Raw genomic sequence first — 24,788 nt, 5'->3', positions numbered from 1 at the left:
CACGAACCCTTTTTAAGCTCTTGGTCAAGCCCTGTAGTATAGGTCTGATCCACACGAAGTACCTCCCCAGGCCTGGGGTGAGCACAGAGTGGGCAGAACTCCTTGGACGCTTGCTACCAAACCCACACTAGTTCCCATTAAAGCCTCCCTTGGTCTTGTCATTTCACTCCTTTCCTTCTAAGCATGAGGTCTGACTTCTTTTGTCTTCTGTTCCTCAGCCCTGCAGAGGCAGCTTTGGCCCTGGGGACAGCCCTTTCTTCAGATAGCAAACTCATTTTCTCTCTAGCAGACCAGAGGGACAAGGTGTAATTCAACCCCTCTCTCCATCAGACACTGGTGCCGGGGGAGACAATGAAGAAAGTGATCTTTGTTGCTCCCTGAATAGGACTATAAACCTGGCACCTGCTTTTGTTACTGGCCTCTTAAGTCACTGGATACATTTTTGCTGTCTTCCTGGGTCAGCAGCTGCTTTGGGGTAACAGTGGCAACTGGCTCTCAGGAAAGAAATGGTTATATTTATATGAGGAGAGTTACCTTTCATGTCTCTAAACCTCTTTTCTTCAGGGCTGGTCTAGAGAATGAGCAGTTGGAAGTCAGCTGTGCCCTCAGTTTGACCACCCATGACCCTCATCTTCTCTGAATCTGAGGAGACAGATTCCCTGCTTTTTCCTCTGACTTTCTCTCATTAGACCCCAAGTTCTGTGTTCCCAGCACCTGGGTAAGTGCCTGGTGCATAGTAAGCATGCAGCAAATGTATGTGGAATGAATGGGTGAATTCCTTAAACTGGCTGGCTGTCCAGGTTTAGTTTCACTCACCCTGGTATGAGTTTCTTGTGGGAGGAGGACCTTTGCTTTTAGGAGAAATATTGCTTCAAGGAATTATGGAAGGTATTGATTTCTTTTTTTTTTTTTTTTTTTTGTGAGGAAGATCAGCCCTGAGCTAACATCCATGCTAATCCTCCTCTTTTTGCTGAGGAAGACCGGCTCTGAGCTAACATTATTGCCAGTCCTCCTCCTTTTTTTCCCCAAAGCCCTAGTAGATAGTTGTATGTCGTAGTTGCACATCCTTTTAGTTGCTGTATGTGGGACGCGGCCTCAGCATGGCCGGAGAAGCGGTGCGTCAGTGTGCGCCCGGGATCCAAACCTGGGTCACCAGTAGCGGAGCGCGGGCACTTAACCACTAAGCCACGGGGTCGGCCAGTGGCAGGTATTGATTTCTAGAGGGGTTTTGGGGAACTGTGGGAACTCTAAGATAGTACTCGTTCTCTCCTCATTGGCCTAGAAGCTTCTCCTCAGTTGTAACTCTCTGCTTGAGTACTTGCTCTCCTGTTACAGGAGTAATATCCTGAACCTGACTCAGGCTTTCACTTCACCTGGGCTCTGGCATCCGTGAGCCCACTCGAGGGCAGGGCAGGTATTCCTTTTTAACTGTCATCCTGTCACTATAGAGTCAGAAGCCCTAAGGACCACACCTCATGCACTGCAGTCTGGACTTCTGATCTGCCTGCATTCAGTCAAGTTCCACTCAGCTCTTAGGTGTCTGTGCCTTTGTAAGGGCTGTTGGAGACAGCAGGACTTTTTTTCTCCCTTTGTCAGCAGCTGGCTAGAGAGTGCCCATTGGACTGCCAGATCCTAAGCCTTTCACGTTTGTCTGTCTCTGTCTGGAACTTAGGGCAGAATCTGTCTTGCTACCCAAGGTTACATCTCACTATTTGAGCCTATGAGGATAAAAGATGAACAGCCGTGAAGAGCATATAGAGGTATTGGGCTGTGGTGCTTTGGAACGCTCTCATTCCAGGGAAAGGTCCCTGGTTTGCAGGAATACAACTGGAGGCCAGGCCACTGCGTCCCCTCGCCCTTTCCCAGGAGCCTCAAGTTGGAACCATCACTCCATAATTCCAAACATCCTTGTTTTTGTTTAATTTTTATCTGATTAAATGTTATTAAACAATTTCAGTGGTGAAACACAGAGGAAATGACAAACTAGCATGTGTTGTCTTTTAAATGCACTTAGTTCAAGTGGCTATTTTAAAAGTCAGTTATTCCAGCTGTTAGATTCCTGTTGTCTGGGCTGCTTTCCTCCTTTAGGTGGGAAACAGGATTTTACAGTGGTGATAAAGCAAGAGGACCTAGCTCTCGTCTGGCTGATTGATTATTCCTTTACAGCTTGTTCTTATATTCAGATTGCACTATGTTAATTGCTTTCAGGTCATGACACAGAAGAGGTCTTAGAGATCAATTCAGAGGTTCTTTACCTGTGGTTCATTGACCCCTCTCCACTTGTAAACAACAGTTCGTATGTAGGTGAATATGTGCCTTTCTCTGAGGAGAATATCTTTAATTTTCAGCAGATTCTCACTGGAGTTTGTGACCTAAAAAAAGTTAAGAACTAGCATTTTATAGAAATTTGGGGCTCCTGCTCACAAAGCTAGTTAGTGGCAAAGTTGGATCTTGAGATGGACTCTGGAATCCAGGTTTCTTGACTCTACAACCAAAGTTCTTTCCACTATTCTCTATTATCCATACTCTTCCTGGAGAAATAAGTGGGATCATGCCAGGAAACAGACACACATGATCTGAACTGTCATTTAATGTTTGGCTTTCTCAGTCCACATCCTGATTTCACAGACAAGGAATCCAAGGCATCTGGGCCGTTGGACTAGGTGACCTCAAAGATTCTGTGATTCTCACAGTCGTACATTGTAGAATCTCTATACATACAGTATCCCACTGTCTAACTTCTGCTCTGTAAGCATTAAACTCCCTTTTAACCTTTTAATCTTGCCCATTAAATTGTTCTTTGAGGGGCCGGCCCTGTGGTGTAGCAGTTAAGTGCGCGCGCTCCACTGCTGGCGGCCCGGATTGGGATCCCGGGCGCGCACCGAGGCACCATTTGTCAGGCCATGCTGTGGCAGCGTCCCCTGTAAAGTGGAGGAAGATCGGCATGGATGTTAGCTCAGGGCCAGTCTTCCTCAACAAAAAGAGGAGGATTGGCACGGATGTTAGCTCAGAGCTGATCTTCCTCACAAAAAAAAGAAAAATTCTTTGAGAAAAGGAACCATGCAGTGTCCCCTGTGACTCCTTATTAGGAGTCACTGCAGTGGCTACCTTGTTGGTACTGTTGACTGACTAGTAGCATCGGAAGGCACAGGAGCTTGGATTGGTTATTTTTATTATTTCTTAATTTTTCCCTTTCTGTTATCTTAGCAGCTGTTAATATTATTTAGCCTGATCTTTTCAAGTGGGCATACTCCCTTTTCTCTTTGTTTTCACAATGCTGTTTATATAGTTTCTCCCCCTGCATCCAATCCACATAATTAGGAGTTTTGTGGAACATTATATTTGGCACACTGTGAGTTCTACTCCAAGTCACTGAACGGCAGCCTGCGTGGCAGGTTGCTCAGAAAAACTTCAGGCCTGGGAGAGGGGTGTCTCTCTTATGAGGGGTTGTTCAGTGGAGTCTGTCTCGGTTGGTTGCTCATGGGTTTCCAGGATGCCAAGGCTTTCATGGTAAGGTGAGCCAGAGTACCATGCTCAGGTTTGGGAAACATGTTCTTTCCATGCTATCTCATTGGCCTGATGTGTGACTTTTGGACAGATTGCTTAACCTATGTCTGTTTTCTCATCTGTAAATGAAAATTTACAGTTATTTTCATAAAAACATTTTCAAAGATGAGTATTATAATGCAGATGAACCACTTTGAATTCCTTACAACAAAGATGCTATGGAAATTTCAGCGTCTTTTTCCCCTAATTATAATCTGTGTAGCTTATTCTAAGAACCTATGCCTATGGGGGCGGTGCTCATCTTTTTTAGGCTAATAGAGTAGAAGGCAGTTTGCAGCAGCTACTGACATCATAGAAGCAAACCAAAACCGAATCAGCTGAGTGAAATAGTGCCCTGGAACAGGGAGCATGCGGGTGGTGTCTGAGCTGCATAGTTATCTATGAAGGTCCTGCCTCCCTGAATTGTGCTTTTAGCACTTAGGGAGTGGGCTTAACAGTTTGTGCTTCTTTCCTCTCCCGCCCTGGACTGTGTTAATATGCAATGTCTCCTCTGAAAGTGGCTGTATTTCAGGATGTAAACATGACTGTTGTAAGGAGAGTGCAGAGTTGGTTGTTTATTTTGTAAAACCTGCCCCATTGCCATGTAATATTTACCCAAGAGCTCCTGTTCTGGTGACATTCTTATGGTGAGTATGGCCCTTTAAAGGTTTCGTTCTCAACTGTTAGATGAGCCCCTAACTGGTGTCCTGAAACACATTTAAGTCTCTCTCCCTGGAGTTTAAACCAGGGGAGCAGTAATTCCAGTGGAGCCTGAGCTGGGGTCTAAAGAAAGGTGGCAGATGATTGGCAGGGGCTGTTGTGGTCTCCTGCCTCATTTGCACAAAGGAGGGGCTGGCCTCTCCTGGGGAGGTATTTCCGCTCACTGCAACAAATGAGGGCGCACAAAGGGCTGTAATGTAATGAGGCTTCTCTAGTGACGTCACTTGTAAATGTGGTCAAAGTCCAGTTCTCGGGGGCTAGGAGACGCAGTAGTAGAGATCAGTTGGTTTGCACGCTCTCACTTTTCAGCTGTCACTGTGCCATGGTGCCTATTTCCAGCCACTGAACCAACACAGCTGGGCTGGGGCATGAACGCTTACAAGTACCAGAAGTTCCTGGAGGGACTCAACAACCTTAGAGGTATTACAAGGCTTCCAGCTCCCTGCCTTTTATCCTTGCTGATTGTGTGAACACTTATTGTGGTGTGTGTTATGTGGGGTCTTTACTTTCTATCAGTCCTTTAGGGGCTTAGAAAGCCCTCTTACTCTGAGCTGGCCATATTTTTTGTGTGTTTAGGCAGTTGCATAGAAGGGATAGAGTTTGTAAATGTGATTGTAGGTGAGTAGGAGGGAGTCCTCTCAGCCGCTTCAGCAGCAGCCTGTTCTCTTGCTCGAACGGGCAAAGATGAAATGTCCCCTGCTCTCAGAAGAGCTCAGGGCACTCCCCAGGCAGGGGCAGTGTGGGTGGAGGGCTCTCTCCATTGGGCCCTGCAGCCTCACCTAGGTGTAGCTAGGTTTCTGGGGCCAGGTTTTCCAGTTGCCTGTGTCTACAGTGAGTCAGAGTCCCACCTGGAGAGAACAGAGAGTCAGGAGTGGTTGTGGGAGGAGGAAGAATGCAGGTTGATAGGCCAGAGATGCCACGAAAAGGGTAACTTCGTGATTTTAAAGGAGGTAACTTTTTATTAGAATAATATTTAAAGGGAATAGTGTTTGCTTTGCATGGTTGGCAAACTCTTCATCTACCGTAGATGAGAAAAATGCTCTCAGATGTGATGATGCAGGACTCTTTTTGGCTATTGAGGAAGATGAATGAAATCTTTTTACTTCCTCTTCTCTATTTAATAGGTGGTTTAATTTCCACCTGCTTAGGAAGGTGCTCAAACCATCCCTTCTCTTAGCAGTCAGGATTCTGGGCCTAGAGCAACCATGGAGTGTGGAGAGGGGAGGAGGAGGTAGAGGGCAGAAAAGGGTGAAGTATGGGTTTCTTCAAGGATGGGGGAGTGGCAGGAGATGTGGACTCCCATCCTGCCAGGGTCTATAGATATTTTACTTTCTTTCATTATCTGTTGAAGAACTGTTTCTAAGAGGACATGTATATGAAGAGCTTTGTATGCTGTAAAGGGATATACAACTATAAAGTACTGTTCTATTGATCTCTATCTACTCTTCCCTTTTCTCTCCCCCATGCCATACAAACACTTTTTTCAGAATTTCTGACAGCTGGAGCCAATCCCTTTTAGGTTCAGGGCTCTGCGAGCTCATCATGCATCAGACAGGTCTTAGCAAGAATGAGCTCCATTAACTGCTGCTCTGTCTTCCCTGTCAAAGGAAGTTTTGGGAGGGCAGAATGAGTCTGGGCTTCTTCATCCAGGCTCATGGGGAAGAGATGGGAGATGAGGGACAGAAACCAGTGGTGCTTTTCAGTGACTCTTCCTTCCAGTTCTTGGGCCTTTTTGGGGACTGGGTGAAGGGAGGTGCAAGATGTACCCTTGTTCCATACAAGAGCCCCCTTTTCTTGCCCTATTTCCTATCTTAAAGGGATCCTTCTATTTTCCTGGGCATGATGCCCATTCAACAGCAGGACCCTTTTCCCTCCTTTGTTTACAAAACTCATAGAAGGATTATCAAACTTAATTAATCTACATATTCCTTTAGTAGAAGAAAAGGCTCAGAGTAGGAACCCCAGGTCTCTCCTTGGACACTGAGCTCCTTAGTGTAGTTTTACTCCCTATTATCCTTAACGTCATTCTTCTGATAAAAGCTGCCAGAGCTTTCTGAAGATGCGTAGGTGGTAGATGGAAACTATAGGAGATTTACTTATCCGTAGAATTGGAGAATATAACTTTTCCTTTTGGTTTCCCTTTGTGTCAAGGGTTTAGATGAGCAGTTAACCATGCTAGGATGGCCACCACCTCTGTGAATCAGGTTTGACAGTGACCCAAGTAGATTCCTGAGGTTCTCAGGAGACCACACCATTCCTAACTCTGTCCTCCTCTGCTGTATGTGCCTCAGGAGCAAAGTGCAGGTATAACAGGTGGTGGGGGCTCTTCTTGTTTTCCTCCCATAAAACATGCATGAAGGAAGGAGTCCTTTTTTACTCCCTAAATAAAAATTGTTTTGGTCCCCTGTTTTCTCTAACTCGCTTGACTTTCTCAGTGAGGCTAATGAACAAGCTCTTGACTTGATCTTCTCAGGGGTGAAGAGGTTTGAAATTGCACCCTAGGAAGGGTTATTTCTGCTTTTGGAAGAGGTGGTATTGAAACCAGCTTGGCAATCATTTGTTTTCTCAGCCCACCTATAAAGTTGTTTTTTCCCTCCTTCCTTTGTCCTGTCTTTACTAGGAATGCATAAGTAATATTGCTGGGAATGAGTGAGTAACAGACTAGAGGTACCTGTCATGGGGAGTGTCTCGTATGGGGCTGAAATCAGAGAAAAGCCCACAACAGCGGCAGCTCCCACTCCATTCTTCCCACCCCAGATACTGGGGTTATTTTGGTTCTACACCTCTAAGAGGAACTCAGAAACATTAAGCATTTTTTAACATTAAACATTAAACATTTATGGGCATTAAACAAGAGGAGATATACACTTAGTTTAGTGTCTGGTATGTGGTCAGAATTCACCACATGTTAGTTCTACCTCTTCTTTCTCCTGTCCCTCCCAGAGACTTCTTTGAATCCTAGTGAGTTCTTGTGCCTGCTTTGGTGCAGGATGAGCTAGATCAGGTCCCATTCTGGTTGGGGAGTTGTAGCCCTAGTCACACATCCACATGTTTGGCTCCAGGTCTTTCTTGATCTCACTGTAGGCCAGTTATGATGGTTGAGACCGGAAGACAATAGCAATAGTGATAATAGTAATAATAGTAAGCACTCAGCAAACGTTAGTTATGGACTAGGCACTTTCGTAAGCACTTTACCTAATTAATCCATGTAGCTTTTATGATACTCCCATAACAGAGATAGTTTACAGTGTTATTCCCAAGGCTTGCCTAGCCCGAGAACGGGGTTCATCTTTCCTATTAAGGAGATAACAGTGCCTGGGAGTATAGCAGCCAAGATGGCTATATTGTGCTGCTGCCTGATGCTGGGGACGATGTGAAGTAGGAGAGAATACCCACGTCTGCCCAAGTGTATGTGTAAAACATACTTGGGCACCTTCTCTGAGGGAGAGCAGCAGTATACCCCAACATACTCATGTGCTTTCACCCTTCTCTTCCTTTGCGTATCCTGTCCTGTTCCCTCTGCCTAGAATACCATTATCCTTTTCTCCTTGTACTGCTTCTATTCATCCTTCACTGCCTAGCTCATTCTTACTTTCCCTGATAGTTTCTTTCTTCTTTTCTTTCATTCTTTTTTTTTTTTTTTTTTTGTGAGGAAGATCAGCCCTGAGCTAACATCCATGCTAATCCTCCTCTTTTTGCTGAGGAAGACTGGCTCTGGGCTAACATCTGTGCCCATTTTCCTCCACTTTATATGGGACGCCGCCACAGCATGATTTGACAAGCGGTGCCTCGGTGCGAGCCAGGGATCCGAACCTGGGCTGCCAGCAGCGGAGCGTGCGCACTTAACCGCTACACCACTGGGCCGGCCCCTCATTCTTCTTCTTTTTTTTTTTTTTTTGCTGCAATCTCAGGTAGAATTATTTTCCTCATCTGTGTTGCCATAGTACTTTAAACATATTTTAGAGTATATCTCCTTATGTTATATTTTATTAAACATTTGATTTTCCTGCTAGTTCTTTACTTCTTGGATGAGTTTCCTATAACTTCTGTAAGCCTCAGTTTTCTCATTTATAAAATGGGGATGGTAGTAGAATTTACCTCACAAGATGTTCTAAGGATTAAATGAGATAATAAATGTAACATCTGGCACAGAGTAAGAGCCCAGGAGATGTTCGCTACACTGTTGCTAAAGGTGGGAACTGGCTCATTTCTTCTTGTATCTTCCTCACCTAGCGTTGTGCTTGGCACATATTAAGCATAAAAGAAACATTCGAAGAATTGAATTAACTAAACTCACGTATACAAATGTCCTTCAGTAGTCACCATAGGAGGTTAAAAAGAATACTCTGACATTAGTGCCTGTGCTGTATACATTTATAAAACCCTTTTTGTGGTTTTTCTCTTCAGTGCCAGATTATGACTCCTATAAGAAACTCCACAGTCATTTTATAGTCATGCTTAATTTTTGGTCAGAAAATGGTATTATCCAAGACTTTGGCTGTTTTGTAACATTAAATCCAATCTCAAAGAATGAAAATGTACTGCTCTTGAAAACATGGACAGATGATACTACTAGCCTGTAGACAGTTCCAGATGATGGCTTCCAAGCATATCTTGGGCAGTGGCAACATTGTTGAATAAGTGAACAGGGTGACTACTGAGAAGGCGCCCTGTTCAGTTTTGGTTCTTTTAGTTCTGATATGTTTGTCAAGTCACCTTTCTCATTATCTTATAGCTTCACTTTGGACATCCACTTAGTTGGCCACCTACCGAAGTCGCGTCTGGGCAGGCAGGACAAGCCCTCACACCCCAACATGTATCCCTCAGTGCCCTTTTTTGGGGGGTGCTTTTTTCCCCTCTCTTCGGTGTTGCTAATAAAATCCCCTAGTGAAAACAACTTCTGTTTTTTTCCTGCTGTTAAATAGAGGTACTATTTCATCCTTATAGAAAGCATAGAAAAACAAAAACCAAAATCCTGCAACCCACAGATTACTGTGTTCTTATTTTGTTACATTTCCTTCTAGTCTTTTTCTGTCCATAGATATAAAATATCATGTTTTTGTATATTTGTTATTATTGTAATGTACTTCTCTGTCTTGCTCTTTATTGTTTTGTGAGCATTTTTTTATACCTTTAACTGTTTGTCTACATCATTTCTTAACAGCTGTATGGAATTTCCTCAAATGGAAGGATCATTTATTTAACGTTCCCCAATTGTGGGGCATGTACTTTTCTAATTTTCACTGCTATAATGTGATAATACACATCCTTGTAAATAAATTTTTCTGTTCATCTCTGTTTATCTTTTTAGGATAGATTTCTAGAAGTGGAATTACTGGTCTTAATACATATATTCAAAGCTCTGGATGTTGGTTTTTAACTTTAGTTCACTTTTAAAAGCTACTCAGGGCACCTGTAAGACTTTGACTACTCCCCTGATAGCTCTGGCCCCTTGCGCTCTAGGGATAGCCCTGTCTTCAGGCTGTGTGGCCAGCTGGTTCAGATGTTTTATTATCAAGTTAATTTCATCATGGGACAGATGCCAAGTGTCTCACTTAGCAGCTCCCACATGTCATCATGACATCACTGCACAGTTTTACTCTGAAGCTTTTCTCCCAGCAGCTCCAGGCAATGGCTTCACTGATCCTCCCAACCCTAGTACCTGTTTCCTCTTGTGCTGGGAGAGATCCATCAATGTTGATCAAGAAACTGCAGTACCAAGAATGACCTGATCAATGCTGTATAGAAATATCTCATGGGAACTTCAGGTTGGTTCGGGTTGAGATTCTCTTTTTCTTTTCCTGCTGTTACTGAGCTAGCGCCTAGCTAGTAAATCAGGCCAACTTAACCTGATATAATAGGTTGACAAACTCTACTGTGTCATCACCCTTGCTTATGGTAGGCATCTGCCTCTGGAAGAAATGGAGCTGGTCCTGTGTTTTAAATCAACATATTGCAGCCAGGTGCAAATTGGCTTCTGTTACTTGGGATTGACAGCCTTAGGGTCGAATTATAGACTTGATGAGAGTACAGTGTTGTTTCTGACTTGGAGCTGACATCCTGGAGCAGACAATGTGGGGATTTCTAGCTGATGATAGACTGGGGGTGTTTGGAGATTAGCTTGAGGTCTGAGAGAAGGAATAATGGACATATGTGGGACTTTGTGTGCAGGGGGTCAATAAGAACATCTCTACAGCAGCCAGGATAGTGGAAAATCGCTTGAGTCACCGACAGGATTGCATCTTTCACAGTGAGAACTGTCTACCCCTCCCATTCCCAGAGCCCTTAAGCAAACCTATCACAACGGGGTGTTTCTCTCCTGATTCTGCAAGGGATCTGAGAGTCTGCATGCTTCTGAGGTGAGGCGTGTCAACACCTTTTACAGCAGTAGGCACCTACTAGACCCTCAGTAAATCCTGTACTTTTGGGATGCTTGATGGTTTTGTACTGTTAAAGTACAAATATGGGGTTCCATGGTGTAATGGTTAGCCCTCTGGGCTCTTAAATGTGTGGGGTAGTTCTGTGTTTTTTGTTACAACCGGAGATGAGTGTTACACTATTCCTCTTTCTCAGAGTGAGCCTATATGCTCACAAAGTATAAATTATCATTTTTTTCCCCATCCTTGGCCTTGTGGTTTTTTGAAGGAGGCATTAGTATTGAAAGGTTAAGGCTCTTGTCTGCACTATTCTGCCACAGTTTCTTTTGGCTGCTTTCCTGGAGAAACCCCAGGCTAATAGTCCTAATTGTATATGTTTCTCATTACAACAACTGTGGGGATGGTCCCTCTGAATGAATACCAGTTGCTAAACAGCCTCTTTAGTTCATTGTGGAGTGGCAGGAACCTTTTAGACTCCCTGGTTTGATGTATCTTGAAATCCTTTGATTTGGAAGATCACTTTTTATAATTCATTATCAACTAACTACTTCACTCCCTGATAATGTTCCATGCTTCCTGTCTGTTTCACTGGAAGTCCCCATATCCTTCTCCTTCCTTCCTTTCATTGAGAACCTTCTGTATGCCAGACCCTGTAAAGGGCATTGAGGATACAAAGATTAATGACAGTCCCTGTGCTTGAGGGATTGTTAGTCCTATATACAGTCTAATGGAGATTCAGCTCGCTCTCTTTATATGTAGCGGGTGCTATTATAGAAATATGAACAAAGTGCTGTGAGAACAGAGGTGGAGTGATTACTAGGGGCAACATGGTGGGTGATTGGGAAGACTTTACAGTGGAATTGGTATTTGAGCCTAATCTTGAAGTTGGGTAGAAGTTTGCCAGTTAAGAAGGAAGAAGAGGGCCGGCCCCGTGGCTTAGCAGTTAAGTGCACGCGCTCTGCTGCTGGCGGCCCGGGTTTGGAACCCCGGGCGCGCACCGACGCACCGCTTCTCCGGCCATGCTGAGGCCGCGTCCCACATACAGCAACTAGAAGGAGGTGCAGCTATGACATACAACTATCTACTGGGGCTTTGGGGAAAAATAAATAAATAAAATTATAAAAAAAAAAAAGAAGGGAGAAGAGGTATTCTGGGAAGACAACAGGGTGTGCAAGGGAATAGACTCATGAAAGTCTTCCCTTGGTGAAGAATGAGAAGTGTTATGAGGTGGGAAGCTGGGGAGAATGGGTAGTTATTTAGGGTGAGAGAAGAGGCTAGAATGGCAGGTTGAGTCTGTGTTATAAAGGACTAAGGAATAATGTAGGCAGTAGAGGGCACTAGATATTTTTAAGGCAGAGGAATGATATAAACAATCAGGGGTTTTTCTGGTGGGGGAGAAATATGACTCTGGCAGCAGTATGAAAGGTCATTTATAGGGAGGTAGGGCTGCAGCTAAAGGGGGGCTGTATGTACCTGATTTTAGTTTGTCTAGGATAAGAGAAGAAGTAAAGAGAGCAGGCATATGAAATCCTTCTAAAAGAGAGTTTGGTTTTAGAAACAAACAGATTTTATGTTGAACTATAGCTGGAGTGGAGATCCACTTACCCCTACAGCTCAAGGTGAACCCGACCCTGTATTGTGTAATGCTCTGTGTTTGGGTTGGTATTTCCCGGGACCGGTCAGATGATGCACTTCAGCATGAGGCCTGCAACATAGCTGGAGACCAGCAGCCCCAGGTGTCTTGTCAGTGATAAGTGGGAGAGAAGCAGCCCATTTAATGGCTCTGGGTAGGGCTTCTGTTTCTTTAAAATTTTCTGGGCTGCAGTACCTGGCCCAGCGTTCCATCTTTACGTGACTCTTTACAGATAGATTCGGAGTGTTGACTTCATTGTGTGTTGGAGTGTTGGCATTTGACACTGTTGATTACATCCCTGCTTGTTTAAAATATTCTCTGCCCTTAGCTTCAATGAGGGCATTTCTTGGTTTTCCTTTACCTTTCTGATTGCTGTTTGTCTGCCTTTGCTGGGCCTTTTCCTTCTTCTGACTCTAACTCGGGCGGTTTCCTAAGGAATGAGGCAATGTGGTGGAGTCAGAAGAGCATGAGCTTTGGGTCCAAGCTGGGTTGGGTTAAAATCCAAGTTTCTACATTTACCAACTGAGTGACTTGGGGCAAGTTACTTGCTTTCTCTAAGCTTCAATTTTCTCATCTGTAAAATGGGGATAATAGTATCTCCCACATAAAATTATGAAGATTAAAGGGAATGGCAGAGGAAAGCTGCCAACACAGCGCTGGCACATCATCACACGATACAGACTAGCTGGTGTTATTGTTATGCTGCTCCTGACCTTCTTTTCTTTCTCTAGCCGGTTCTTCTGGCTTCCACTTTTCTTTTAAATTGCAAACTTCCACATCTGTCTTCTACTACTTAAAATCTCTCAATTTTGGGGGGTGTTATTTTTTTTTTAATTGTGGTAAAAAACGTATAACATGAAATCTACCCTCAACAAATTTTTACGTGTCTAGTACAGTATTATCTATATGTACATTGTTGTACAGCAGATCTCTAGAACTTTTTCATCTTGCATGACTGAAACTGTACCGGTTGAACAGCGACTCTCTCTTTCCCTCTCCTCCCCAGCCCCTGGCAAGCACCATTCTACTCTCTGCTTCTGTGAGTTTGTCTGCTTTAAATACCTTATATAAGTGGAATTATGCAATATTTGTCCTTCTGTGACTGGCTTATTTCACTTAGCATAAGGTCCTCAAGGTTCATCCATGTTGTATCATGCGACAGGATTTCCTTCTTTTTAAGGCTGAGTGATATTCCTTTTATGTATAAAAATCTCTCAATTTTTTAATCTTTTTTTTCCAACCGCCTACAAGACATCTACACTTGGATATCACCTCGAACTCAGTATTTCAAAACCAAGCTTAGACTTGGCTTCCCTCCCTCATTCCCCATTTTTGACACTTGGGCTCACATTCTTCCAGTCTCCGAGATCAGAAGCCTTGGAGACATCCTTGGCTCTTCTCTCTTCATCAACCCCCATTTTCAGTCTGTCATCAAGTTCTTTTGTTTCTTCAGAATTTCCCCCAAATTTGCCCTTTCCTCCCCATTCCCTTTGCCATGACTCTAGTCCAGTCACTCGTCACCTCACGCCTGAATTACTGCAACTGCCTCATATTTTGTTTCCTGCGTCCTGTCTCTGCCTTCGAGTTAACACTACCGGCTACTTTCTAGTATTTTCTATTTCCAAAATAAGAAAGATCTGTTATGCTCTGACCCCCTCCTGCTTATCCAGACTTACCTCTAGTAATTTCCTAGAACACACCTTCAGCCTCTGACAGATCCATCTCCTCATTGTGCCTTAAGGGGCTTTGTTCCTTCTCCCCTCTTGCCTTTTCTTGTGTAGTTAGTTCTCTTTACCTGGAATACCCTTGTTGTTTATATTTAACTGAAATCTATCCATTCTTTCAAGCCTCACTTCAGGTCTTCTCCAATTAGACTGCTCAGATTATCATTGTCCACGTTGATGTATCACTTTCCCACACTCTTATTTTGTCTCCCTATTGAAACTGTAAGCTTTTTAAGGGGACTGTTTTATAGACGTTATAATTCTATAACTCTCATGGTACCTAGCTCCTACCTAGCCAAGTGTAAGCACTCATTACTGAGCCCTTATAAGGTGTGGTGACCAAAGTGAGTCATTCTTTCATTTGACAAATATGTATGAGCACCTGCTATGAGTGCTGTGCTAGGCACTGGGACCCAGCCATAACCACACAGCGAGGAGACTAGTTATGCTGTACATAAGCACAGAGATATTGGTTGGTCGACTGAATTTTAAGAAACCAGGTCGGACTCTAAGTGAGGACAGATAACAAGCAGAGGGAGACTTGAAGGCATAAATCCAACAATTATTGTAGGAGAAAGACATTTAATGGATTCATTCAGCAAATAATTTATTGAGTATCCACTGATATGTTTATTCCAGGTATTAAAGATATACCAGAGAACAAGGCCAAATCTCTTCCTTTGTAGAACTTATATTCTAGCATTTAGAGGCATTTTTAAAATGAAAAGCACTTAATATTGGGTGAAGCCCATCCGTAGGAGGTCAGCAGTGAAGGAGTTAATATGCATGTAGGGCTCTGGGCTTTGTTGAAACAGGTTTCTCTGCCCAAGGGAGTGTTTTTAAGGGTGATTAGCGGACTGGGCTGAGGAGGGCCTGAGACCCCTCTCCCTCACCCCATAGCACACACACCTGCTGTTCTGGAGCCTAGTGAGCCATGGAGCTTGTCCTCCACTTAGTAGGCACTTATTTGCAGGCTCATGATTGTGGCTTTAGGACTGGCTGTATGCTTCTGGCATTTTTATTTTCCTTTCCTGATTTTTATTTATGTCTAACATCAATGAAGTCTCATTTTAATTTAACAGAGGTTGGGACTTGTCTATCTTCTTTTCTGGTCCGTGTTTACTTGTACATAATTGCAATCCTGGTCTCTCGTTTTATTCTGAACTTTTTTTTTTTTTTTTGGTGAGGAAGACCAGCCCTGACCTAACATCTGATGCCAGTCCTCCTCTTTTTTTTTTTTTTTTTAAAGATTTTATTTATTTATTTTTTCCCCCCAAAGCCCCAGTAGATAGTTGTGTGTCATAGCTGCACATCCTTCTAGTTGCTGTATGTGGGACGTGGCCTCAGCATGGCCGGAGAAGCAGCACGTCGGTGCGAGCCCGGGATCCGAACCCGGGTCGCCAGCAGTGGAGTGCGCTCACTTAACCACTAAGCCACGGGGCCGGCCCCCCTCCTCTTTTTTTGCTGAAGAAGATTGGCCCTGAGCTAACATCCGTGCGCATCTTCCTCTACTTTATATGGGACTCCGCCAGCGCATGGCTCGACAAGCAGTGTGTCGGTGCGCGCCCAGGATCCCAACCAGTGATTCCCAGGCCGCCGCAGCAGAGCATGCTCACTTAACCACTTGTGCTGCTGGGCCAGCCCCCCATTTTTTTTTTTTTTTTTTTTTTTTTTTTATGGTGGTAAAATACACATAAAATTTGCCATTGGAACCATTTTAAAGGGTACAATTCATTGACATTAAGTACATTTACAAGGTTGTGCAACCATCAAGACTATCTAGTTCCACAACTTTTTCATGACCCCAAATGGAAATCCATACCCATTAAGCAGTCACTCCCGTCCCCTCTGCTCCCCCAGCCCTTAGCAACCACTAATCTGCTTGCTGACTTGCCTATTCTGGATATTTCATATAAGTGGAATCATATAAAGTGTGGCCTTTTGTATCTGGCTTCTTTCACTTAGCATATACACATTTGTATGCCTTTTTCATGTAACAGTATAAGGATTTTTTTTAGTGTTTCCTTATAGTCATTATAATTTTAAGTTACAGTGTTGATAATGGCTTCACTTAGGCATTCTCTTATTGTTGAATATTTGGGTTGTTTCCAAGTTGTTGCTGTTATATAAATTGCTGCATTGGACATCTCCCTGTTCTCTGCCATCTTTCAGAGGACTCTCTATGTTGCACACCAGCTGCAGAAGAACCATTGTCCTTGATTATAGGATAGTGCGGCCTGTTACCCAACTCTGTGAGAGAACAGTTGAGTAATGAATTTTATGTAGAAGGAAGCATTATACTTTACAACAGAAGAGCTTGATCGCCAGGGAATGGCAGGGGAAAGAATGGTTTTTTTTTTTCCTACTGTCTAGACTTCTTCTCTGACACTCCCTCCACCTCCTTGGGTGTAGGAAGGAACTGGTTATAGCGGTTGGAGACACAATGTTTTCTTCATTTATTCATTCAACAAATATTTGAGAGCCTACTATATGCCAGACATTTGAAACTTGCCAGCGGGTTGAGCCTGGCTGAGCAGTGTCTTTTATTCCCCGGGCCTTTGATACTGCCTGGGAGCAAGACTAGGACCTGCTTCCAGGGTGATCAAGAGGATTCAGAGTCCTGAGCCACATGGGGCCTTCTTACCTCATGGTTTAACACCTCAAGGTTTGGTACCATTATAGATAGTAATCACATTAATTCGGGCTGCTCACTCCCAGGGATTTCACAGTCAGGCTGAGACTCCTGGTACATGGCTACTCTTGTTCCCCACTGTGACAGAAACCTGGCTGCTAGGAGATGTGCCATGGGGCCTGTGGCCTCAGAGTGGTTTTGCTCACAATATCCTGGGCAAGGCATCAAGGGGAGGTGCTATTGACAGGGTGTAAAGGCTTCAGGCATTTTATTATAGTAGGTTACCGTGTTCATGCAAAGGATGGGAGTTGGAGTGTCACACATTCTGAGTTAGCCCAGATAGATCTGGGATTAGTGCTGCTGGGCCCTTCTTGTCTTCTAGCAGACTATCCCCCCTCCTTTTTTCCTTACTGACCTATTTTATCAAATAGTCTTAATTTCTCTCTACCCTGCTGGGAAAACGTCAACCACTTGAGGCCATTTAGGGCCACACTATGCTTCTAAAACCCCGTGTTGAGTGGAGCAAGCACTTGAGACAATCACCAGATCTTAACAGTTTACTTAGGAAAGTGCTGCTAAAACTCTGAATTGTTGATTTGGGTTGAGAAGCACAGAGGCTGGTGAGAACACGGGGAGTTAAGCCTGATCTCTGCCCTCTTCCACCTACAACCTGTTGCTCTTCTTTCACTATCAGAATTTGATCTGTTACATGTCTGTATCTTCAGATGTATTTTTCCTAGTGTCTTTTGAAAACTGTTGAGCACTCAGGGAGGGAGTAGGGGAGAAAGGGATAAGACCATCAGAAATAGGGTCTCTGCTCTGTCTCTCCTAGACCCTGGAGTTAACTGAATTGGCCTAGAGTTACTGAGGGGCTGCTGCTGTGTTTGTGTTTCAGTGGGCTGGCTTTCCTGAGGGGGACACAAAGCCCAAAGCACAAGCCATTCCCACAAGCCTAACATTTTCATATTTCTTTCTCTGCCAAAGAATCTTTGGTTAGAGTTAAGAATAACCAGTCTGTCTGTGGAAATACCAAGGCCTTTTGTTTGCCAGAAGAAAAGGCCTTTGATTAAGGCCTTCTTCTCATTTTTTTTTCCTTTTCCTTAAGCTGCTGTGAGAAGACTTCAGAGCCTCTGAAGGTGCTGTGTTTGAGGAGTTTGTGGGAAGGAAAGATAGCTTAATAGAGGTACGAGAGACTTAATCATGCTTTGCCACCCATTTGTGCAGAGATGAAAAAAAAAGGAACAAACTCTCTCCAATGTTAGGTGATTGCTTTTACTAGCCTGTCTATCTTCCCATCTTTTATGAAATCCATCCAAAATAGTAGTTCCCCAAGGACCTTCGGTACCAATGACCTTGAATCCCACTCTGTTACTTAGCGTGACTTCGAGCAAGTTACTTAACCTTCCTCTTTAGGCCAGAATTTCTCAGCTGTAATTTTAATGAGGATTATAAAGTGCCATTTTCATAGAGTTGTAATGAGAATTGAATGAGTTAATATGTAGAAAGTACTTAGAACAGTGCCTGGCACATAGTAAGCCCTCAGTAAATATCGACGACTATTCCAGTAAATATTAGTACTTCTATCTGTGCAAATGCTGAGTGGAGCTTTATTTTCCTGATTCCAATGTGGCTTTCTAGGGCTATCTGACTCAGGCCTTTGTCTTTTTAGAATGAAAAGGAGGCAACTTCCTATCAGGCGTGATCTTTTTATCAGTCAGAGGCAAAGGGAAAGATTTATTCTCTCTATATGGGCACGTCTTCAAGGTCAGTGTCTCCTTAGTTGAATGTCAGCAAGGGAATCCATTTCGTTAGGAGGAGCTGGTTACTCTTTGTCAAAAGCCCTTCCTATTTGTGGAGTGGGAGTAGATTGTGACTATGGGAGGTCATCTATTTTCTCCATCTATTTTCTCCGTCTTTGTCTGAGCGTAGTGAGGTTTCTTGTGCCCCAGGAGAGCCTGAACCAAGCTATAGAAGAGGGGCCCCTGGTCCTCCAAATATACATAGTGAGAGAAGCAGGAGGCATCCCAGTAGGGAAAGAGGGCATCCTCAGGGCTGGTCTGGTCCCAGTGAGGCTAGTACCAGGTCTGGGGAGTGTCATCAGTGGAGGTTCTGAGCAAGTGTCTGGCCACTGCATTTCTCTGGCCATAAGTAAGAGACTTGCCAAATGACCTGCCCCAAGCCTCTGGGCTGTTTTATAAGCTGCCACCTCCTTTCCTAAGTTGTTGGGGGTGGCTCAGGAAGTGACACAGAAATTTAAGTTTGTTGTCTCTTTCTTGCCTTTTCTGTATTGCCTTTAGCTTTCAAGAGGGATTTCCATGTCTGCCTTCTCTCCCCCCATGACCCACTGTCTCCTGGAAGGTGAAGTCTTTTTTTTTTTAATTTTTATTTATTTTATTTTTTTCCCCCAAAGCCCCAGTAGATAGTTGTATGTCATAGTTGCATAGCCTTCTAGTTGCTGTACGTGGGACGCGGCCTCAGCATGGCCAGAGAAGCCGTGCGTCGGTGCGTGCCCGGGATCCGAACCCCGGGCCGCCAGCAGCGGAGCACATGCACTTAACCCCTAAGCCACGGGGCCTGCCCGAAGGTGAAGTCTTGTCTTAACTCTTGCAGGAGGTAAATTTCTAAAGTCAGCACATAAAGTGAAAATCCCCAATAATCAAAATTACCCTTGAAAAATATCTTAAATGACCCATAAATCAAAGTATATAAACATGGTTTTGTATATATGCCAGGACAGAATTGGTACACCATATGAAGTAGCTGGCCTGTAATTCAGGGGCATTTTATTTGAAAAAATAAGTATTTTCAAACACCAGAATCATATTCTAGATTCAAGGTGCCCACAATGTGAGAGGCACGTGGGAACCAAGACTTGCTGACAGCTCAGATTGAAGTCCTCTCATCCTATGTTCACCCTGGTACATAACCTCACTGTGGTATAAAACCTCCTTGAGTGGAGTCATGAGTAAACCTCTACATGTGTGTAAATTATTTCTCTCTCTCTGGTCAAGTTACTATAGTTAAATGCAAATGCGTTGTAATTCTCCTGTATCCTTCTCTTTTGCTTTCTATTTTTCTAATTTCTTTTTTTTTTTTAAAGATTTTATTTATTTTATTTTTTGCCCCCAAAGCCCCAGTAGATAGTTGTATGTCATAGCTGCACACCCTTCTAGTTTCTGTATGTGGGACTCGGCCTCAGGATGGACAGAGAAGTGGTGCCTCGATGCGCACCCGGGATCCGAACCCGGGCCGCCAGCATCGCAGCGCACGCACTTAACCACCAAGCCACAGGGCCGGCCCAATTTTTCTAATTTCTTCTTCCGGTTTTTTAAATCCTTATTTTCTTCTTCTAAGCCCATTTTATAGCTCTCAGCAATTCTTGTCTTGTCCAGAATGCTTATTTGTGTGTTTGCTTGTTGCATTTCTTAATTATTTTCGGTGCTCAGGATTCTTTAAAGGGGGGTTGGGAGGGAGATCAAGTGGGAGGGGAAGACATTTAATAGGCTTCTTCATTTAAATTCTGTAGTCATAGCTTCCACTTTCCTCCTCTCAAGTCCTCTACTAACTTATGATTCTTATCCCTTGTGTATAAGGTCCTTTCTTTCCTTCATTTTCTTCCCCTTTTAGGTCATTTTTCTGTAGAAAATTTCCGCTTATGGTAGGCCAGTTAGAAATGAATTCTCATTACACCTACCAAGCATCACTGGTTTAGCTCTAGGTGTTTAGTTGGTTCTTGGATCAAACTCAAATTCATAGTATCATGAAGAGATACATGAGGAACAGATCCCACCCAGGGAGGTCAAAGGACACTTTCCCCGAATCACACAGCTGGTTATTGACAGGCTGAAACCATGACCCAGGTTCCTGGCTTGTGGTTGAGTGCCTTTCCTCCGAATCACATTGCTTGCCCTTGAAGGCTTGAATAGAAGCAGTCCTTTGTAAGACCCTTGAACTGTTTTTTTCCCCTAGCCTTTGGGGAATTGTGACTTCTTTTCTTTAGTTTAATTTTATTTCAGTTCCTTTCCTTAACAAAAATGCTAGACAATATGAACTTCAAGAGAGTTAAAATTAGTTCTGTTTCAAAGATGTATTTGAGAATTATGTGGCATCTCTTGAGATAGTCTAGAAACTTAGAGCTGTGTTACGACTGGCAGGACTGGAAATTACTGTCACTGGCCTAGAGGTTTGAGACGAGGGAGATTGGCAGCCATAGTTCCAGGAGGACAAGGATTTGTGTAGGGAATCGTCTGGGACACAGGAGGGTAGTGAAGGTCAACAAACATTTGTTGAATTCCACTCTGCAAGGCATAGGACTAGGTGTTGGGCCACAAACATAGTCCCTGCTTCCAAGGGGCTTACAGTCCCCCTGGTTCAACTTGAGAAAAGAAAGTGTGTGTGTATTTGAAAAGATACCTTAGCGCACCTGTAATGTCTCTTGTCCTTGGTCACAGACCTGGAGGAGATGGACTTGCTGTTCTTTGGGATGTTGGAAAAATCCCAAAATAAAACGCACTGAGTGCTAATTTGGTCCTCAAGTAGGGCAAGGTGGGGTTTTCCCAGGGTCTCAATGGCCAGTTGTATTTACTCAGTGAAAAGGGCAGCTGGGGAAAAAATGGCATTCTTATACCCTTTCCTCCCTTTTCTTCCCAATATTCTTCTTCTCCCAATTAAGCTAGGTAATTTCTCTCTCTCTCTCCTTTTTTTTTTTTCCCACTATTTCTTTTGAGCAATGGGGGCTATCAGAAAAAAACTAATAAGAAAAATGATTTGCAAAAGATAGCCCTTGTTGCATGTTAATCTAACAGTTCATCAGGCCTGGGGTAAGTTTATGCAGCAAGTGTTTTCAGACATTGAGGCAGGAGAAGTTTCTGACTGGGAGGGACATACAGTTGTGTTGATCTTTGCAACCCTGCCCCAGCCTGTCCCTTACAGTGTTGACCAGCACCTTCAGCTTTTGTTGGTTTAAAACATCACATTGTAACAAAGGTCAGAGCTGTAGTCCTTGCTTTCTCATTCCTAAGGAAGGAAAATGGATTGTTTTCAGCCACATATGTTTCTTCTTTGCCCCAGAAAAACCATAACAAAAAGAACCACTAAAACCCTCCAATAAAACAAAAACTTCAATAACTATGACTGAGTTTTGGAGCTTCAGGTATTGCACCAGCTAAGAGGGTTTCTTATACAGGACTTTTCCAGATTGACGGTTAATGTACAAATAACTATGTCAGGCTCTGGCTGTCATTATTTTGCTGTGCAAGAAGGGAATATCAGAGAGGGGTCCAGGAGCCACTCCACGTGTCATTCATAATATTTTTATTGCTAACCGAGAGGGTGGTATTGGTGGTGGTAGGAGTGTTTGTGTGCATAGAGGAAGGTAGGACTGCAAGTCTATGCCCAGTTTCTAATTGACGTTAGTAATATAACCTCTTTCAGAGAGTCAGCTCCATGAGGTGACTTTGTGGAAACATCTCAGTTCTGCTCTATACACTGTTTACTCTGCTGTCTCTTCCAGCAGCTGTAGTGAATGGGAGAGCCACTGCCTTCTGAAGTGCCTTTAGGCTGTTCCCTGTGACCCTGAAGTCTTAAGAATCATTTGGGTGAGAATAATGCTGAAATCCTGTAGCTATTTGGCTCAAAAGAAAAGCTGCACTGCCATGGTGATAAAGCTCCCAATTGAATAAGGAAAATGGCAATTTCCAAGAATCTGTGTGGTAGTTATTTTAATCAAGTTGAGAAATGGGATCACTGAGAAGGGGATTTCCGCAGTATCTAGGCTGTCAGGGAAACAGTTATTCCCCTCTGCCTTCTGTTTACAAATTCCAGGAGAGGAGCATGAGGCCTCAAGGTTGCATCCTGTCCTCAGTAAGACAGGGAGTCCACAGAGGCCTCCAGCTTAGTGCTTTACAGTTACACTGTAGATTTTCCTTTTAAAAATACTTTTACATACTAAACCTAATCTTAGTACCTCACAGATGCTGCACATGTATTAACATCCTTCCTGAAATCTGAAATATAAGAAATATAAAAACACACAGTGGTTTATAAGCCTTTGCTCTTGGGGAAGCTGACTTGGGATTTCCCCCACCTTTTTGTCCTATCAGACTACTTGAGAGGGGTTGTAAGAGCATTTTTCTTTTTTCCCCTCTCTCTGGTTTACCCCAATGGGGCAAATAGTTGCTGGATTCAACAGCATTCTTTCCCAAATGATTCTTAGGCCTGAGGGTCACTGAGATTTATTTTTAAATTTGTAGCCTTGGGTTGAGGGAAAGCAGTTGTCCTTATTGAATTCCCTTGTGGAGGCTTTCAGCTGCCCAGACACCCTCACATCTTTACTAGGCACATTCCAGCAGTCTTAAAGTCCTGGCCCTCAGGAGTGAAATTCTGGTCTGGCATCTCACTCATGGAATCCCTTCATGAGCCATGGCCATGGCATGAATTAGGTGTCCAATTGGAAAGATAACGAAACAGGTGGCCTGTGAGCTTAATATAAAACTTCCGGCTTGGTAAGGTAGTTTTGGAACCTTATGCTTATGGAAAGTTTCCTTCTGCTTTCTGGTCAGCTTTAGCCATCTTTTGATGGTCTCTTTAGTTCCCTTCCAGGGTTTTCTAGGACCATGCTGGAGGCTGTCAGAATATAAGGAGTTAAACCGCAGTGAACTTGTGGAGAATGATTAAACAGTGATTAATATTTTAACTTCTGTTTACAGGGGAGAAATGGAAATCATCACGAAAAAAAAGTTTGTTTGTGGTTTTGACTGAAGTTATCTTATCTTTGTTGACCAGGGCTGTCTGCCCTTATTCAGTTTCATTTTTAGCTGCAAGGTGAACTCTGCTGCACGCCCCTGTCCCCAACTTCTTTACTGATGTCCATCTTTGTCTTTGGTCATGTTTCTCTCCCTCTCCCTCTCCCTCTCTCCCCACCTCCACCTCTGCCTTTTCCCTCCCTTCCCCGTATTGCTTTAATTGGGCTGGGAAAACCAGTTCCATACAGAACAGAGTTGGGATGGGACTCGGCTGCCCTTCTGTGTCTTCTGTTCCTTGAAGGCCTTGGCATGAAGCTTAGATAGGAGATTTGGGATATTTGGAAAGCTATTGGACTAGTGGAAAAAGCACCGGATAATGAATTGAAGATGCCTGGTTTTGAATCCCAGCTCTGCTACTTATTAGCTGTGTGATCTTGGACAAGTTACTTAATCTTTGTTAAGTCTCAGTTTCCTCTTCTGTAAAATTGGGGGGGATAATTCCTACCTGAAAGAGAGGAATTAGAGAGGATTAGAGTTATGTATGTAAAGATCATTGCCTGGCACACACAGTAGGCATTTAATTATGTGTGAAAGTTGGAGTTTTGCTATGTGGTTGAAGAGGTCAGAATTGATGATAGGGTTTAGACTGCCTTTGGTTAGCCTTTTACATACGTAACTACGTAATTTTCATTGTATAGTTTATGTATAAAGTTATGCTGTTTTTTGCCATTATTCCAGTTTAGTAAGTGTAATAGCACCCCAAAGGAGAGCTAGGAGGACCTTTAGCCCCTCCATAGTCTCAGTCATCCCTCACAGTCACTCTGAATAAACAAATTTTAGTAAAAAATGTTTGTTATATAAATGCAGCATTGAGACTTACTATGATTGCTTCTCTTCCAACCAGATTGCTACATTCAAGTCCATTTTATATAAAATTTCTGGTTCCCTACTCTGGTACTGATGCAAAGATTTATTCCTCTCAGGAATGATTTGTGGCCAGTTTGTGTAAAAGAAGATGTAAGATAATTTCTGAACACTTTTTTTTTTTTTTTTTTTGGTGAGGAAGATTAGCCCTGAGCTAACATCTGTTGCCAATCCTCCTCTTTTTGCTGAGGAAGATTGGCCCTGGGCTAACATCTGTGCCCATACTCCTCCACTTTATATGTGGGACGCCTGCCACAGCATGCCTTGTTGAGTGGTACATAGGTCCACGCCCGGGATCCGAACCTGTGAACTCTGGGCTGCTGAAGCGGAGTGTGCGAACTTAACCACTACACCACCAGGCCGGCCCTTTCTGAACACTTTTTATTTTGTCATATTTGAGGCATTTGTGATAGAGAAATAGATCATGTTATTTCATCCTCTTCTTTTACTAAAGTGGAATGAGCCAAGGCCAGTGAGGCCTGGCAGACC

The 24,788-nt window shown here is 43.5% G+C and overlaps 1 protein-coding gene across 12 annotated transcripts in view; it reads left to right on the top strand.

Annotated features, from left to right (window-relative positions):
- Positions 1-24,788, top strand: part of MACF1 (microtubule actin crosslinking factor 1) — a 330,651-nt gene that overhangs the window by 57,218 nt on the left and 248,645 nt on the right. Inside the window, exon 1 of one of the 12 annotated variants that reach the window (XM_087446224.1) lies at positions 4,552-4,686. The exons of 10 other annotated variants lie outside the window; for them this stretch is intronic. In XM_087446224.1, coding sequence (XP_087302350.1) covers positions 4,635-4,686 — 52 coding nt within the window. In that variant the 5' untranslated portion in view covers positions 4,552-4,634. Of the gene's footprint in view, positions 1-4,551; positions 4,687-10,000; positions 10,035-24,788 lie in introns of those variants that run through there. One more of the 12 variants, XM_087446230.1, reaches the window with a different exon arrangement.

This window comes from Ceratotherium simum, chromosome 22 (assembly GCF_057802395.1).
Source record: "Ceratotherium simum simum isolate JZ-2026a chromosome 22, ASM5780239v1, whole genome shotgun sequence".
NCBI lineage: Eukaryota > Metazoa > Chordata > Mammalia > Perissodactyla > Rhinocerotidae > Ceratotherium > Ceratotherium simum.
This window is presented reverse-complemented; position numbering and strand designations above follow the sequence as displayed.